Source organism: Pocillopora damicornis, chromosome 9, assembly GCF_964200805.1.
Source record: "Pocillopora damicornis chromosome 9, jaPocDami1.2, whole genome shotgun sequence".
Classification (NCBI taxonomy): domain Eukaryota; kingdom Metazoa; phylum Cnidaria; class Anthozoa; order Scleractinia; family Pocilloporidae; genus Pocillopora; species Pocillopora damicornis.
In genome coordinates, this window is record NC_142678.1 from 7,668,000 (window position 1) to 7,686,808 (window position 18,809).

Below are 18,809 nucleotides of genomic sequence, written 5' to 3' on the forward strand. Positions count from 1 at the left end.
ATGAAGCATAATCTTTCATGCCCTTTTTTTGCAATATCAATCGGAGTTTTCTGTGATGTTCGCTAGTTGAACGGTGAGGAAAACGTACGAAAAGCGAATCATAAAAGAGCTGAAATTGAATAACTGATAATCTCTCACAGGATGTGAACACTCAATTGAATTGAATTGAATTGAAAAAAAATTTGGTGGAGTAGTGCATACGAATGATGAGCGAGCTTAGGAAAGTAAAATTTTTTTGAGTCAAAACGATAACTTTCACGTGTAAAATGTAACAATTTTTTGACATGTTGAAAAATCTAACTAGGTCCTCGCAAAATTTTAGATATTCTTCCAACGTCTCCCTAGTGACACACTATGTACTCAGTTATCACTTCTTTCTAGGCAACATTGCCACAGATTCAACGTTTTTCTTTCCAAGCAATATTACCACAGATGAACGTTTTTTTTTTTTTTCATTCAGAAAATCGCACGCTAGACGTCGATGCTGACATCGTTTTCCTGTTGGACGCCTCCAGTTTTGTGTCTCGAGAAAACTTCGTAAAAGAGAAAGACTTTGTCAAATCCATGGCAAAAGTGTTAAATGTTGCTCCTGGGTCTTCCAGAGCCGCTGTAATACTAATTGGCACTTTTCCCGATACGAAAGTAACGTTCAATGAGTACCGCACTTTGAGAGACTTCAATGAGCTTGTAGATAAGGCACAGTCCTTTGGTGGTTCGAGACGAATCGATCGCGCTCTAGAGGAGGCATCAAAAGTGCTGGTGGACAGAAGGAGAGGTGTACCTCACGTTGTTGTACTCGTGACCGGTGGAAAGCAATCACAAAGTGGAAATAACATTCCCTTTGAAAACGCCGTTAAGCCATTAGATAAAATTGGTGCTCACACATTTGTCGTTGCGATTGGACATGATCCAGATACATTAAAAAATGTTTTACCGGTACCCTCCTTTAACGACCTTCAGTCTCGTGTTTACAAAATGGCAAGACAGATCAAGACCACTAGTGGTAAGTACTTTCATTATGTGGGAGGTTTCCCTTGCAAAGCTCCTGCAAAATGACTTTCAAAGTTCAGATCACCAAATACTACATTTGTAAAATTTAAAGACGGATTACTTTTGTTTATTAGTGAAGCCAGTATCAATCATTATCTCAAAATCTCATACCCCAAAACTCGACTTTTGTAGTTTGGAGAGTTCAGGTACCCCTTTGGGATATCGCAGGTACAAAGTATTTTAAAATTCTGGAACGTCAAGCGCGGAGGGTTAGGAATACTTACTGATCTTCTTGCGCCATAAGTTTAGATTTGCCAGCAAAGAAGTTATCAAAAATTGTTGAGAGGGTATTTAGGGTGACATTATGTCACATATTTTGGTATACCAACCCCATGATAGCTTGATAGCTTTTATTCATGTAAGTTACTACTGTATGAAGCGTAAAACATTATTATAATGACTTTGTCAATACATATATTATTGATGACTGATTGCGATTTTTTCCCCATTTTAGAGCCAAAACCAGCAAATATCTCCGCAGATATCATTTTCCTTATGGACTCTTCAACTTCTGTTGACCGAGGAGGGTTTGATAAACAAAAGAACTTTGTGAAATCCTTAGCAAAGTACTTCAATGTCTCACCAACAAATTCCAGAGCGACTGTTGTCGCCTATGGTAACACCACTCGCACCGTTGTCAAATTCAATGATTATCAGTCGGAAACAAACTTCAACGACATGCTTGATAGACAGCCGTGGATAGGGGGTGACCGACGTATCGACCGCGCTCTAAGGACAGCGGAATCCTTAATGCGCCAAGCACGTTCAGAAGTTCCAAAAATCCTTATCCTACTCACAGCAGGCAGGCAGCCCAGAAGTCCTGATGTTACGCCAATTGGAATAGCTGCCCAGCCATTGAGAAATATGGGAATCAAGAACATTGTTGTCTCGGTTGGAAGCGAAATAGATCGCAAAGATCTGCTTGGTATGGTTCAAAGTTCAGATGACATATTCAGCGTGGCGCTGTTTGATGACCTTCGCTATGAGGTGCAGCCAGTTGTGAAATACGCTGTTAATTTTTTCGGTGAGTAGTTTGAAAAACATAAGCAGCAGCCTGAAGATGACATTCGTTCGGCTCAACAAAATTAAATATATTTACCATTAATAGTTGAACTAAAACCTCCTGCGTCAACAATTGTATCTGTACAGTTTAATATGAATCCACTCAAAATTTGTTTTGATTAAGGGTTAAGGTTCTTAAGAAACTGTGGTGCTGAGTAGGTGATGACTTGATTTTGATAACTTAGTTGAAAATGTAAGTTGGCCACCGTAAAGAGCTTCTAGAGCTGACGTTTCGAGCATCAGAACGTCGTCAGAACGAATGACGAAAGGCTAGCGCCCGAAAACTCAGACTCTTTACCGTGGCCAATTTACACAATAGGTAGCTCAGTCGAAAAAACCAAATTATCTTTTTTCTTTTTTGCTTAGCTTGAACAATGTCTCAAAATTGAAGCTTCCTTCCTGTACACTTTACATAACTCAGAACTAATTTATTTTGTAAGATTCTACTACTACTAGATTTCGAGTGGTTTGATGAAAATTTCATGCTACACCTGCATGTGCTAAAAAACCTTACTAAAAGGGACTTCAGGTCGGAACCCTTAAAAATCTTTATCACTTTGGTGCCATCTTCTGAACTCTTTTCATCCGAATCGGTGTATGAACATTGTTCTAGTAATGTTAGACTATGTTAAAAACATAGCGGCTGCCTGAGAACAATTTTCTTTACCAATTGATCAAAGATCTAATTTAGATTACGGGTCACCGGTATCTCTTGACTCAGAAATGAAAAACAACACAAAAGAGATAAAACTCTCATTGACTAAGTTTACAAAATTTTAGGTGCTTACTTGTTTAATTGTTTATTTCTTTTACCTCTCTTTTTACTTCATCAGAATTGCCCATCTTTGATATAAAGGCAGAAGTCCTCTTTCTATTAGACGCCTCAGACCAGACAGGGCGAGAAAACTTTGAAAAACAAAAAACGTTTATCAAACTACTGGCTCGATCTCTTAATGTGTCTCCCGGAAAATCCACCGCAGCGTTGATAGCATACTCCACAATTGCAACAATTAACATACCTTTGGGTAGTTACAACACTGTCCAAGAATTTGAACGAAACGTGGATAGGACACGTTTCCTTGGAAACTCTAGGAAAATGTATCGAGCATTGGAAGAGGCGGCTTACTTATTTCAAAATGCAACAGAATCTGACGCTGAAAGAAAGGTCATTCTGATAACTGGTGGGAGACAGACATCAGACGAAGATGAAGAGCCATTGGAAAAATTTAAGAAGTTGCTCCTTGATGTTGGAGCGCTCCCATTCATCGTTGCCATAGGGAAAGACCATGACAATCAAACACTGAGAGCAGTTGTTGAGGATCCCGGCGATATTTTCAGGGTTCCAACGTTCATTGAATTGTCATCTTCTGTATCTTCCACTGCTGCCAGGGTAGCTAACAGGAAAGGTCAGTCACTTCCGTTTTTGCCATTCAAAGCATACATTTCCTTTTTTTTTTCTGGTCGAGAACCTACCGAGTGACCTGCAAACGACTGCGTAGAAATGATCGACAGTACTGTCTGAGCGGGATTTTTTTTTTAAATCGTAATTTTTCTCAATCCAATAGGGGGTCATAAGGGTGTCAGATCATAATTATGACCGAAAATCACTAAGAAAAACAAACGCTTATCAAAGGATGAAACAACTATGTATAGTCGCTTGTCCTATTAACGAGCTTAAACATCGTAACTTATTAAATTGTATGCAATTTTCGATTGGGAATTTTGGGATTTCACAGAATACAGAGATGTTACTTACTTCTAATTCGCACACGGTGTATTTTAGACATTAAGTTTATTTAATACAGTTTTGACACAGATCTTTCATTTGTATCATTATTAGCGCCTCCCATAATACAAGACGAATACATTATCTTCCTCATGGACTCTTCATCTACCGTGCAGCGAGAACAGTTCCAAAGACAAAAGAACTTCATTAAGTCTTTGGCAGAATATTTGCAAGTTGGAAGCTCTGATAAAACCAAGGCTGCCGTCATCAACTACGGAAGTGTCCCTTCAGGAATAATTACGTTTGATGATTACACGAATATTCGAGGCTTTAAAAGTGGTATTGATGGGATTATTCCTGTTCGAGGAAGCAGACGAATCGACCAAGCCCTCGGCGAGGCTGCTGTCATCCTGAGAGGAATTGATCAATCGTCCAAGAAAATTCTTGTACTTCTAACGGCTGGGCAACAGGCTAAAGAATCTGATGTTACCCCTCTCGATGTGGCTATCCGACCAATACGAGACATGAAATCCCACATGTACGTGGTCGCACTTGGAAATGACCCCAGCACGCCAGAGCTTCGTCCGTTAGTGACAAAACTGGAGGATATGTTTCGTGTGCCATTTAATTTCATGGAACGTATAGTGCCAAGTATCGTTGATCACATACGTAAAGGTATTTAATTGCTGAGTTTCTTCACTACTTAACATAAAGAAACAAAAATATCTGAAAAGTACACGACGGCTGCACTTCTGCAAGCGACCTCTCTTTAGTATTTTATATCATTTAACGGTGTTTGTTTTGGTTTTGGCCTCGATGAAGTGCAAGTGACAAACGTATTGACCACCATAACGCTGGACATAATCAGCGTCAAGTGAAGAGCTGCCGGTTTGCTGGCCGAATGTTACGATTGAGGAGAGTAACTTTTCTCAATTTTGGTTGGTGATTCTTGTTCATATCATGAAGTTGTGTATTCGGTTGTTTGGTTACGTAAGTTAATGATTCATTTGCAGAGTGAAAACTTCTGTTGGCTTGTAATTTTTCAGCAGCTGTCAGCATCCTTTAAATGAATTTTTTTTTTGTCTTTGTTACTCTGTTTACGTAAATCATTTTTGTCAGTCGTGTCCTATCAAGGGAAAACAACTCTAGATCGCTAGAAAATTCGGCTTAACAATTCTCTGCTCCATTTTGATATAATCATAGGCACTAAGTTATTGAAATTTAATGCACAGATTGATGTCTTTTAATTTACGTGCATGTTTCAGAAAATCCGTACCCTGGGCCTACACACGACGTTGTGTTTCTAATGGACACATCTGATGTTAGCAGATCCGATTTCTACCAAGAGATCCTCTTTGTGAAATCTTTAGCCAGGGAACTGAGTGTAACTGCATCTGAATTTCAAAAGGCTGTTGTCAGCTACGGAAACAAATATTCGCAAGTAGTGCGTTTTGACAGTTATGACTCTCTTAGGGATTTCTACACTGCCATCGACGCCAGTGTCTATCAAGCTGGAGCGAGAAGAATGGATAGAGCATTTGAGGCGGCGTCGATGATTTTGTCATCAAGAAACCCAGCATCAAAGAAAACAGTAGTTCTTCTGACCGGCGGTAGCAACTCTAGGGAGGCTGACCCCAACTCTCTTGCACGTTCAGTTCAACCTTTGTTCAAAATGGAAGCAACTGTTATAGTCTTGGCATTCGGCAACAGATACGATGTTCAAGAACTTCTTCCAACTGTGAAACACCCGAAAGATGTTCGCCCAGTGCCGCAAGCTTATGATCTTGTCCGATACGTCAGCGAAATTTCAAAGCGCATCATTAACGGTCCCGATGGTACGTATAGTGTAGATTGTCTTACTTTTTATGCACCATTTGCTATCATTACAGATAATGGCTTACAAGTCAACCGTGTAGCGATGTCAAACCGGTGTATTTATTTTTTGCAGGTTTACTTTTTTATTACCCATCTTCGGAGATCCACACGTAGCTTTCGAAGATAGCGACCTTTCTTCCTTCATTTAATTAACTGAAATAATTATTTTCATGTAAAAAATTATGATAATAACAGGCTATATGTTCCAGCATTGCCAATCAATCAAATAGAACAAACCTTTGAGAGTTGCGCCAAAACCGCTCCAATCGAAGATGAAGAATAAATTTTAACTTCGTATGGCAAATTGCTTTTGCGGAAAACTTGACAAATATGAGCAACTGTTCAATCATTTTTCCACGTGTGATTTGTCTTCCTCTGTTTAAAAATCTCATTCTTCTTCGAAAATTAGCGATACTTATAATCATGAATTATTTTCTTTGTTGTTTATAACCGATGTTCATGTACTCTCCCTTTTAATGGAAAACTGTTTCAGAGCCCAAGACACCAAAAATGGATGCCGATATCCTATTCATCATGGATTCTTCTTACGAAGTCAATCAAGAGGAGTACAAATCTGAGAAAGACTTCATCAAGTCTCTTATTCGAAGCCTGAACGTGTCGTTGGATACATCTCGTGCGGCCTTGATTTCCTACGGTGATTTGGGGTCACTAAACTCCCGTTTCATTGGCCTTAAAAGCCTTTCTGACTTTGACAAGTTGGTTGACAATGCTACGTACGTTGGCGGAGAAAGAAGGATTGACAGAGCCCTGGAAAAATCGACACAAATTCTGAACGAAGCAAGAGCCGGATCGTCCAAGTTTGTGATATTCCTCACTGGTGGAAGACAAGCAAGTAGCGGAAAGCCTCTTGACGAAGTGGTGGGACCGCTTCGCGAAAACGGTGTCAAAACGTATGTCATTAGTATTGGAAAGAAATCAGATGCGCAGGAATTGAGACCACTTGTCGCTTCTCCAGAAGATTTGGTTTCATTACATTCATTTAAGGAGTTAAATTCTCAGATATCAAAGATTGCAAGTCACATAAGTGAGAAAGCAGGTAAATAAGAGGCAAAACATTAATGATAAAACGCAAGTGGTAGTTTCTGTATACGTTTCGATACACTTTTTCCACCATCATAAGTGGTACTGAGACAAAATCAACTATCCAAAAGATAATTTAAAAACGTAAATATATTCCATTTTCTACGGTGTAATCTAAATAAAACCTTGTCATTGTTCGATAGAAATTCATTTAAATCTTTCAGTTTCATAGAGCTCCTATTCGAGTGTATTTTCCTTCTGTTCCATTGCAATTGGGATAAATTCGTGTTATTACGTGTTATTATGAGTTATTACACTTGTTGGAAAGCGTAACAATCAATTTCTTCTATCAATCTCATTATTCTTTTTTAATATGGATACGCCATCCCAAATCTTTTACCGTTTGCCATAAAATATGGTGAACACTCCCTTCCTTCTCAGGACAATTAAAAAAGAGAAGTTGAATTAGTATTTATGAGCATGGTATCACAACGCTGAGGTATAGCGCCAAACTATTGGTAGGTCTCGTATTTCAAATAGTGACAATTCAAATTCGTTATGTCTCCTTCTTCTCCATTTCGTTTCAGTTTGTTTGAGACCAGATTACATCTTAGACGTCGTTTTCCTCATGGACACATCAACTGAAGTCGACGATCTGAGCTTAGACAAGGAAAAGGCATTTGTCAAGTTACTGGCTAAGTGCCTTAATGTCTCACCAGGGAAATCGCGAGCTTCTGTGATCACATTTGGTACCACTACTTCTCGTGAAATTGATTTTAACAGTTATGAAAGTACACAAGTATTTGAATCGTTAGTAGACCGCATATCATCCATAGGCGGAAACCGTAGGATAGATAAGGCCCTCGAAGCTGCAGCAGAGGTTGTTGAAAACTCACCTCCCTCCGTCCCCAAATTGGTTGTTCTTTTGACAAGTGGTCCACAACCCGCGAATGCTCTATCTTTCTCTGAGGCTGCAATACCCCTGCACTCAATAGGCGCCATGTTTTATATTGTTTCCATTGCCAATGATCTCGACAAGAAGTATTATGAAGCGCTTGTGGATCACCCATCACAAGTGTCCCAGGCGTCCTCTTTTGGATCACTGAACTATGTTTTGCCAAAAGTGACACAAGGGGTGGAACAGGGTGAGTTATAATTTTCTTAAAGTTTGAAGAGGATGTGTTTAGTTTAGCACAAAGTGATATTTCGATTGACATTCGTGTACGTTACTACTTATTTTTGGGAAGCAATGTATCCAAAAGGTACCACATAAAGTTGGTAACTTCATCATTTAATGCGTCTTTGCTATGAATACTTTTGACAGTATACCGCGCTCAGAGTTTTTAGAAGTGTTGAAGCCTTAATTGCTAAAGAGGTTTTAAGCGATCCCATAACACACCGTCATGCTAAAAACAAGGCTTTTTCTTCTTGAAGGTGCCAGTAGCCGAATGCATTTGAATGCTGACGTTGTATTTCTGATGGACGCCTCCACGGCGGAGAACACAAGATATTTTCAAAGTCAGAAGGACCTCATCAAATCAATAGCAAGGAGTATTGGAAGTTCACCTGCTAAACTGCGTGCAAGCTTGGTCATATACAGTTCTTCTACAACTGTGTTAGCAAGTCTGAATTCTTATACTAACTTGCAGAGATTTGAAATAGACGTTGACAGGGCGCCATATCTCAGAGGTATGTATTGCCATGTGCATGAAATTTATAAACGAAATAACAATGGGTGGTAATAAACATCTTAAATGATAGGACGCGTGAATGAAAGTCTGATGAACTGACTCATGAGCTGCCTGACATACGGACTGACTTGCACATCGACTGACGGAATGACTGACTGGCTGTTTAATTTGGTTTTATGGACTGAGTTGATATTGTAAATTGGCCACCGTTAATACTTGCTAAGCCCTTCATCTATTTGCTCCAACGAAGGGCTAACGCTCGAAACGTCAGCTTCAAAAGTTCTCTACGATGACCAATTTACATTACAACTCAGGTAATCAACCAAATTTCCTGTTAAACCCCAACCGACGCCGCACCACAGTTTCTTTAGAAACTTTCTCTCTTTATCCATATGGACCATTTGACTGGCTGATTTATGCACTGACTGATAGATTAAATGACGGACTGATTGACGACCGAACCGATTGACTCATTGACTAACTGACTAACTGACTGACTTACTAACTAACTGACTGACTAACCTGTTCAATAACTGACTGATTCACTAACTATGAAACCTAGTTACTGGTTAGGATTGAATTTCTGGATGACTAACTAACTCACAAATTGCTAAGCCGAATACCGTTTAATACATTCTCTAAGTCTACATTTTGTATCGCGTTCTTTCACCTTTTTGCAAAAATTTAAACTCACGTTATCACAATTCTGTTTAAATTGGAACTTCTTTTACTTGATTGTTGTCTTTGTTTGTTTATTCCTTTTTTTTTTAGGCACAAGGCGAATGGACTTTGCTCTTGCAGCCGCTGCCCTACAGCTGTCGCAATCGAGACCAAACGCCGCGAAGATTGTCATTCTGATCACTACCGGACTACAGGCTCAAGTGGTTGGCATGACACCTTTAGATGAGGCATCCAAACCATTACGCGAAGCTAACGCTAACATATTTGTGATTGGCATCGGTAAACAGCCCGATCTCCGAGAGCTTGTCCCCGTCACGAACAATCCTGTCAAGATCATTCCAACCCCAGACAGGGTCATCGTTAACCTGCATTTGTGGTTAAGGCAACTGAGACAGCAGGTCAACAACGGTATGAGGACAGTTTAAATGAACTTTATCGAATATCGAATTATTTTATGAGGTCGAGTAGCTCCATAGATTGGTTCTTCGTCCACTGATCTCGAATTGGTGGGAAATTTATTCAGTTTCTGTTTCTAGGTACATATATGTATTAATGTTCGTACGGCCCCGCGCACGCAATCCCACTGAATGCCCTGGTGACAGCTGACGTGTATAGGGCTGGATTTTTTGATGTGAGCCGTGAGCCTTCCGGCCCTGCACTCACAAGGCTCTTTTGCATTTTCCGAAATGTTGATTGAAGTTGTAGATTTCACCTTGAAATAGAAAAGATGTGAAAATCAATCAGGGTTCTGGATGAAATATGAGTTTTTGACTCGGAAAAAAGAGAGTTTTCCTTTTTTTGTAGAACCTTGTTGGTACTTTTCCAGTGCGCGCCCTTCTAATGTATGCAGTTATACTTCTTTTCAGGCTAAAACAAAAGTTTCCGAATTTTTAATACTTAGTTTTCATATAATAAAATGCTTATTTCCTTCCTCGTAGAAAAAGAATCACCACTCATATACAAGGCAGATCTCATATTTCTTTTGGACTCGTCCAACGATGTGAGCACTAAAGTTTTCAAAGAACAGAAAGACTTCATCAAGTCAATCGTTGGAAAATTCCTTATCGCATCGAACAAAACCAGGGTGGCGGTGGTTAGTTACAGCTTTAGAGCTTCATCTGTTATTACTTTCAGCACCTTTGATAACCTTCTCGATCTGGTTAGAGACATTGATAGCATTCGGTACATTGGTGGTATCAGGCGAATGGATGCAGCCCTTAAAGAAGCCAACAAACTTCGAGAAACAGCTCGATCAGACGTCCCGATCTATGTTATATTTCTGACGGCTGGGCGTCAAGCATCGACAGCAGTTTCTACTCCACTCGACAGGGCGGCGCAACCAATACTTGACTCCACCGCACGTATGTTTGTTGTGGGCATTGGCTCTCGTCCCGAGGAGATGGAATTATTTTCCATGGTGGAACGCAGTAGAGATGTCTTTAGGTTTCCCTCAGAGAAAATGAAAGAAGAAGTTCCCTTGTTTGTGATTAACATGGCTTCCCAAACAGGTATACATGGACTAAAACATGTAGGCATAATCTATATACTATTGTGATGATTTTAAGTGCTCTTAGCGCAGGATTGCGCAAATAATTGAACAACTAACAACTGATAAAACCCCGAAAATCTGAACGTAAGTCGTAGCCATTTTAACAGTACTCCTGCTCACCGCTTCAGGGTTTCGTGGATAACACGGAAGTATCAGTGCGATCTGCAAGTAAGAGTTTCGCCGCCCTTATTGTATCCTGAAAGCAGTCACGTTGCTTCTAAGTCTTTTGCCTCATCGTAGTTTCACGACAGAAAATTGGTTAAGAATGCTACCTCATTTTTCAACTGCACTTTTACCTTTTAAACGTTTTTTAACCTAGCCTTCATTAGATATTTCACAACTATTTACCGAAGTGGAAATGGCCAGAGGTAAATATTCACCGTTAGCCACCGACGCTAAGGTCAATATTTGTTTTAGTATATACTAAAACGGTGAGATAATATAGCTCATAGAAAATTTTTAATTAATCTATTTCTGAAACGATTGCAATATTTACGGGTGCAAATCCCGCGCGAGTTTCTCGGAGGTGAATAGCAAAAGAGATTCGTGGTTTGAGCAGCCAGTTAAAGTGTGCCTTCAAGGCTATCCACTGTTTTAGTATCTACTAAATATATATGAAATACTATGAGGTTGACGCACTCACTTGAGTGTCAGGGAACATTTACAGTTCATCCAGAAATCAAAGATGTACTTGCTTCTATTTACAGGTGTAACAGTTCCGAGAGACTTTAAAGCTGATATTCTGTTCCTGGTAGACTCCTCCCAGACCATAAGCAAGAGAAAGTTCCTACAAGAACTTGAATTTGTCAAGGCATTCGCTCGCAAGTTTGATGTCTCTCCTGAGAAGTCACGCGTTGGCGTTATAACTTTCGGTAACACTCCGATTCTCAGCATTCGATTTGAAGATTATGGCAACATATTATCGTTTTCAGAAGGAGTTAACCGTGTTCCTTATCAGGGAGGACAGAAAAGTCTGAACAACGCGTTGGTATTTGCAGCAAGAGTTCTAGATCTATCTAAGACGCGACCAAAAGCTGATAAAATCCTGGTATTACTAACAGATGGCCAGCAGCCTCTTGGTTACGACCCAAAGGAGGGGTCCGTTGAAGCGCTGCGTCAACTAGGGGTGCACATCAATGTCATCGGAGCTGGAGGAAATGTCTCAATGCAAGAACTAAGAAAATTGACGTTAAGTCCTGATGATTTGTTTTACTCGAGGACGTTCGATGCTTTGATTCTTCAAGCTCCTATTGTTTTCAAACGCACAATGAACGGTAGGTTTACCATTGAGACTTTTGGGCTATTGTGGTTTCAAAATGTTTATGAAGGCTCTATTTTATTACTCCTTATAAAAGAACTAGAAAAATGTAGCCGAGGTATAGTAACTGTTGTCACGGCTTACATTCATTATCGAGATTTCATTTCGATGGTCATGTGGCCGTGAAAACTACGGCAAGATGAATCTTACGTCAACACGCCTCAATAAAGGAGGAAAAAATTGTTCTATTTATGATAATCTTGCTCTGTTTGGGACGGATTGCTTTCGCCGAAGTACGGCCGGAGTACGACCCCTAGCAAAAGGTTTAGAAGTTTTTTCTTTATTTTATCTGTATATAAAGGGAAAATTTTATTTCTTGATCGCCAAGGGTATGGTTTTCTTTATCCTTTTATATTGCCATGTTTTGACAGTTGTGCTATCGCATCACCAACTTCAACATGGCGTTTTCCTTCTCGAGTCATCACTCTTTCGCACTAGAGGCGAGTTTGAAAGCCAGATCAATTTCGTCAAGTCAATAGCTAAACGTCTTCAGGTGTCCCCAACCGGAACACGTGCTGGTGTCATTCTATATGGTGATGAACCCAAGCTGAGTATAGGCCTAAATGATTACAGTACCCTTCCGGAATTGTACAATTTATTGGATAATCTCGCTCATGAAAGTGGAGGCCGTCAACTCCATAAGGTAAATAACTAAGTACCAGTAGGAATTATATTGTATAATTGAGAAAGTGAATTGAAGTAGAAATGAAATACTCGGAATCGTGGGAGGTTTTGGAAAAATAATGGGAAACTAAATTGGAAAGCTATTTACTCCAGGTTATTTAACAGACAAAAAATGGCGGACCCATGGCCTGGCAGGGATTAAAATCGCGTCTCCAGTGTTCGAACCAAAATTCATCTAGGGAAAGTTATTCCACCTGACAGGGCTACCCTACCTGCCGTGGAGGGATGTATCACTCAACAAGTTTGTAGCTCCAATTTAAACCAAAAAAAAAATGAATAAGCTCGACAGGGCAACTCGGGTGGAAGTGGTTTCCTTGGCAACCCGAGAGCGTGTAAATGAACCTCAGACAAAGCCTTAAATTTGCAGTCTGCTACCCGTCATTTAAAATGACGCTTAGGTCAAGGAAACCTGTGACTATTCTAGTGTGCAATCCGTGCTGAAAATAACACAACTTTCACATTTTTCTTTCTTAAAAGGCGCTAACATTAGCCGGGGAAACTCTTCAGAAATCGCCTCAGGAAATACCTAAGTTCGTTGTCGTCATTCTAGAGGGTCAACAGTACTCTTCAGGCTCATTATTATTACGTGATGCAGTCAAGCCTCTTCAAGCCCTTGGGGTCACTATCTATGTTGTTGGAATTGGAGAAAAGCTGAACAGGCAAGAACTCTACACCATGGTACAGACCTCCCGATATATTATACAGGTGCCGCGTTTTACCGAACTGTTACGCCAGATGGAGTTCATTGCATATCGCATAGGTAAGACAAAAGCTATGCCCATTAAATTGTATATCGAGATACTTGGTTTTAAGCTATGAACTACGCTGTTATTCAAGGATTTCCAGCCTAGAGAAAAGCCGTAATAACACAAGTAAAAAAATACGATATTTTATCACGTGTGTTTGATATCGCCAATTAGCTGCTGACACGTCACTTGCCTTTCGCGCCAATCAATCAGGTTGATGAATGAACGGCAAAACCCTCACTGTTCTAAATCCATGGTTGTTTGTCGAAATTTTCTCGGATAATGGCTCCTAAAATATCAAAAATCCGTTCCGCTTACACACTGGGACGTTTAAAATTTCCTAGAACGAGAAGAAAACCGAAATAGGAAAAGAAAAACCGAACGTTACGTATTGAGTGGCTTTGTTGATGGCATTTCTCGCGGCTGAGAATTTGCCACACGCCGATTTTGGCAGTGTACCTGGAAGATTTCTTCTGTCAGTGAGGACCAAACCAATAACTGATAATTTTGTATGTGGAAAATTACGCCCATGGTTTTTTTTTGAAGTGACTCAACGCATTTTTCTTCTTGGGCCTTTATTCGCTGATAAAGTCGACTTTTCTTGTCAGTAAAGGGCTATTGTGTTTATTTGATAAACAAAATAATTCATGGTTGCTTGTAGACATGAAATTTCTCTTCTCGTGTTCAACTCGGAGAGAAATTGCATATCGACATACGCTCATGTATTATTCTCTACTTATCAACTGAATCAATAATATAAATTGGCACCTTAAAATTTCCTAAGCTGCCGTTTCGAGCGTAAGCCCTTCACTCTGACAAAGCCATGGGCTAACATTCGAAACGTCAGCTTCAGAAAATTTCAATTTACATTATCAACTCAGTTGGTAAAACCGATTATCTTATAACACCCCACCCCCCCCCCCCCCTTCAGTTTCTTTAGCAACTTATCCCCTTTACTGGTAAATCTACCGACCACTGGACCTCATGCTTAATTCGAGTGACTGGAGTGACTGAGTCTTATGGAAAACCTGAAAGATTTACCTGTCAACGCACTTTAGAAAAAAATTAACTGAAAATGACGTTAATTCAGCTGAGAATTTTTGCCCATATTACGCAGGGATTCTGTCTTACGGTTAGGAATATATAAAAGCATTGTAAATCTTAAAAAGGACTTGGCTGGTTTTGACCATTTTTTTTTGCGCCTCAGGGAAAGATAAGGGATCTTCCTTGCAATTGACCCGTGGACTCTGACGGCTAACGACTCCGCTGCTAATACAAAGACGCTACTTAAAATTCCTTCCTGATTGCAGGCCTATCCTTTGTAGCGTGTGTAAACAGCGCTTAAGGCATTAGTCTGCCACCCCCCCGACCTGCTTCCTGCCACGAGCCCGATCTACTTGACTCAACGTACCCTCTTTATAAAAGAATACGAGAAAGGAAGTAACAAGGGGCCTTTTAATAGAAATTTTAAATACGTTTACCTTTACATGAATCACTTTGGAAACTGAGTTCACGTTTTTTTTTTTAATTTCTTCAAAGAAACGACAATAACAGATCCATGTCACGAGACCCTTGATGTGGGATTTGTAATTGATGCATCTGGCAGTGTGGGGATGGACCCGTTTTCGAGAGAGAAGAATTTCGTAAAGCTGGTTTCCAGACGTTTTGCAGCCACATCTCCTAACACGAGACTTGGTCTCCTGGTGTTCAGTGATACGCCAAAGCTATTCGTCGACTTTGCTGACTACGAAAGTAAAACGATCGAACAATTTCAAGCAAATGTGGCTCAAGCAACATTCCAAGATGGAAGATCAAGAATAGACCTGGCTTTAAGGGCAGCATCACAAGATTTCTTTACCAATAGACGGAGTGGAGTTCCAAGGGTAAGTAAGAAAAGTAAAGAAAGTCTTTAAAATAACTTTTTTGACACATCAGTTGTGACTTGGGTAATTGTTTCAGGTCTTTTTTGTTAGAACGTGTCTTAATTAATGTTTCCACCCATCTTTAATAATTCTTATACCGTTGATTCGATTTTGTACGGTAGTTGCAAATGGTATGATAGTATTCATGCTTATGCCAATGCTATCATTATATCACCTAGGTCTTAATTTTGGTCTCGGATGGACGTCAGTCTGAAGATCCCGGATATTATCCGTTAGCTACCGCTGTAAAACCTCTGCAGGCTCAACGGGTGAGAATCGTAGGTGTTGGTTTTGGAGACAGTGTCGACGTTGAGAATTTAAAAGAAATCACTGGAAGCAAAGACCGTATTCTTTTGGATCAAGAGATAAACGACATTGATAGACTTCAAATGGAGCTCGTATCAAAAGCTTGCGAAGTCTAAAACAAGTAAGTAACTCAGCTGGTAAAGATCCAAACTTCCTTCTCAAGCCAGCCAGCAGCATAGTAGTATAACTGCGTCGTTAACGTGCCATGATCTTACCTGCTGTTACCGTCATTAACTTTTCTGCATTCACAACCGCTTAGAGCCCGTCTTGTGTCTGAAAACATTAAATGAATCTTAACAACAAAGATGAGGTTTTCAGAACAAATAATAAACAAGTATTAATTGCCTCAAGTTCACGAATTAGATCTTGTCGGGGCGGAGAGGCTTTCAGCAAAGAATCCTTATAATCAATTTCCTGAGGTTCCAGACATTTCCTCAGACATCATTAAGTTTGAGAGCATTTCGACAATGCGCACATAGTCTTTTACCAGCTGTTTCTTGGTTCTTTTTTTAGAAATCATAATGATCTTCATATTACAATGCGGTTTAATCAAGGTTTTTGCTTAACATTTTTCAGGATGTTTGAAGAAGAAGCTGGATGAGAGAGTCTGGAGGGCAATATTTACAGTTTAAATATAAGAAGAACCTAAACTTTGTAATCCGCCTGCTACATGCTTTGCATGACTTTTTTAGAAGGTTATGTCTTAACTACAGATGAATAAAGGGATTAAGTTTCCAAAGAAACTGTGGTGCTGGAGAGTATAATAGGGTAATTTAGCATTATCAACTGAGTTAATAACGTCAATTGGCCACCAAAAAAGAGTTTCGAAGCTGAAGTTTCGAGCGTTAGCCCTTCGTCAGAGCGAAAGAAGAGGGGCTAACGTCCGAAACGCCAGCTTTACAACCCTTTACAGTAGCCAATTTGCGTTATCAACTTAGCTGACAATACTATATTAAACTCTTAACTACAGAAACAAATTCAGTTCTAATTTACTGGGATGGAGACAGATCGTTTATTTCCAATAGGCTGAGGCCTCTGTCTCTGTTTGAGCACAATTCCTTTCCAGTCTCCTCAAGTAAATCTTCCTTTGCTTGGCCAAGTTAGAATCCATAGCGAAAAGCCTAAAAGTTTAACCGTGACTCGGCTCGAAAAATAACTATTTCATATTTATTTTTAATTTTTTTTCCATATAAATTCGTGGATATGTTCTTCAGATTTACACTAAATTTCGGGAAATATGCTTTGACCATAAGTGAACTCTTTCGTCCGATTGTCTCTTTGTGTACTTTTTCGTTTTAGTCAATAAGGAGTACGGCTGATTAAGGCTTAACACTACCTGATTGTGCGGGCTATTGTTTCCATATAGTTAGGGTTCCAAGGTTTCCCTCTTGATTTAGGTTACTTCCCACCTTCAGAGGCCGGAAATCGATTTTTCTTTTACTTAGCTAACCTGAATTCAAACATTCAACCTAACGTTTCTATTAAAAAAAAATTTGAAATCTTTAAAAACACTCAAGATATTTAGAAAAACATATTTTCAAGTAAAAGTTAACAAATCAGTAAGGTGTCATAATCTCGGACCTGCGCGAAATCCCTAAGGGAATTTCCGCGGCAGCCGCTCATGCTGGGACTCGTTTTTTCATGTTATTTCCATATTTTGTTTACACCGCGCACTTTACTTAATTCACACGTGGAAGCTCTTTGCTTCTGGAAAGACCTTTGTTTATGGAAAAACCAGAGACGGAAGAAATTCCTTGGTAAAAAAAGGGGGAAAAAAGGCCCAAAGAAAAAGTACCATTCTATCAAGAAAATGGAAAATGTGAAAGCGACTAGTACTGGCGGAGCTACACGCTGGCGTCCAGATTTCGAACATAAAGGTCGCCGTCAAACCAAAATTTGCCAACCATAATGTTAAAAACGAGGTTTCCTTTTCTTTATGCAAGTACCAGCCTTGATACAAAAACTTTAAAAATCATCTCGAATCGTAATTATGATAGCTGGTTGTCGATTCAAGTCGTCCTTCTCAACGCCTTACTAAGCGATCGAGATTCAGAAAAACATGTCTGCAATGGGTCACTTTTCCCGGGAAATCTTAATCCATCGTCATTTACGCCAGGAGTTCCCCGTGTCCCATTGGTTTGCGGTTAATCTCCAGGCGTGGCGCGAGTTGTTTGCGAACCGTTTATAAGCTAAAATCTCTCATTTGATTTTGGGAGGAATACAACCACTTTGAACGGATTTATAGGGTATATAGATTTCACCGATTTTCGTCAGATTTCGCCAAAACATTCAAGGAATAATGACAAACAAACACATGTCGGGAAATTATGATATTTGAAATATTTGTCCTGTGGTGTCCATTTACGCAATACGCCTTGATGTCTTGTGAGGAAGACAGTGAAGCCATTTTGCTCGTGCTACGGCGTTCGATACCCAATAACTTCAATAGCAGAACTTTCGGTCGTTTCACGCCTTACCGGCTCCTGACACTTCCATAAAAGAAAAGTCGCTTAAAGTATATTTTTATGGTAATCTGCAGTAAGTAAGCTTTCGTCTGATGTACAGTTTGCAAGGATTTTAGTGGAACTAGCGCGCTTAGGAATGTTTTCCCGAAGGACCTCCGCGAAGGTGGGAAGTAAGCTTAAGTCTAAGTTTGCATGAAGTCAAGTTCTTATAAGACTTAAGTCCAAAATTTTGAATGTTCTGTTTTTGTGTCGGATTACGGAAGCTTTCATATCGTTTCTCGAAGTAGTGGTGTTTGAATACTTAGTCAGAGATTTTGAGTTGTTCAAGTCTACTTGATTGTTTTGTATTCTTGAAGATTCCAAGGCCTACAAGACCACACATGCAGTCATTTTTTCTCACTAGTGGGTAGCCCTTGGCTTTTTTTCAGGGCTAAATTCTTGTAAAATAACTCCCATGTGAGTGTTCACGTTTTCATTCTTCGCCGACCTTGCTGTTATGCTCTTTTTTCAGCTTTGGCAATCGAATATTAATTGTTTAATTCAAAGAATATTACCTTGTTGTTCAGTTTCGAGAGTCTCGTAAAAGCTTTGAGATTAGCGTTTGTTAACGAAGTTTTTAAAATCATCCTATGTCATTCGGCCCGGTGCCCACACATGTTTGCCGAAAGAGTATCCAATAATCAACAATTATGG

General features: G+C 39.7%; 1 protein-coding gene across 1 annotated transcript in view; it reads left to right on the forward strand.

The window, feature by feature from the left end:
- The window catches only part of LOC113684572 (uncharacterized), a 39,253-nt gene extending 22,859 nt beyond the window's left edge, over window positions 1-16,394 (forward strand). The window contains exons 21-36 of the mRNA XM_089183317.1: window positions 461-1,003; window positions 1,505-2,074; window positions 2,946-3,518; window positions 3,953-4,513; window positions 5,104-5,673; window positions 6,207-6,770; window positions 7,342-7,899; window positions 8,189-8,443; window positions 9,217-9,534; window positions 10,065-10,634; window positions 11,383-11,949; window positions 12,365-12,636; window positions 13,155-13,437; window positions 14,963-15,306; window positions 15,525-15,772; window positions 16,228-16,394. Coding sequence (XP_089039443.1) covers window positions 461-1,003; window positions 1,505-2,074; window positions 2,946-3,518; window positions 3,953-4,513; window positions 5,104-5,673; window positions 6,207-6,770; window positions 7,342-7,899; window positions 8,189-8,443; window positions 9,217-9,534; window positions 10,065-10,634; window positions 11,383-11,949; window positions 12,365-12,636; window positions 13,155-13,437; window positions 14,963-15,306; window positions 15,525-15,767 — 6,791 coding nt within the window. The 3' untranslated portion in view covers window positions 15,768-15,772; window positions 16,228-16,394. The remainder of the gene's footprint in view (window positions 1-460; window positions 1,004-1,504; window positions 2,075-2,945; window positions 3,519-3,952; window positions 4,514-5,103; window positions 5,674-6,206; window positions 6,771-7,341; window positions 7,900-8,188; window positions 8,444-9,216; window positions 9,535-10,064; window positions 10,635-11,382; window positions 11,950-12,364; window positions 12,637-13,154; window positions 13,438-14,962; window positions 15,307-15,524; window positions 15,773-16,227) is intronic.
- The last annotated feature ends 2,415 nt before the right edge of the window (window positions 16,395-18,809 follow it).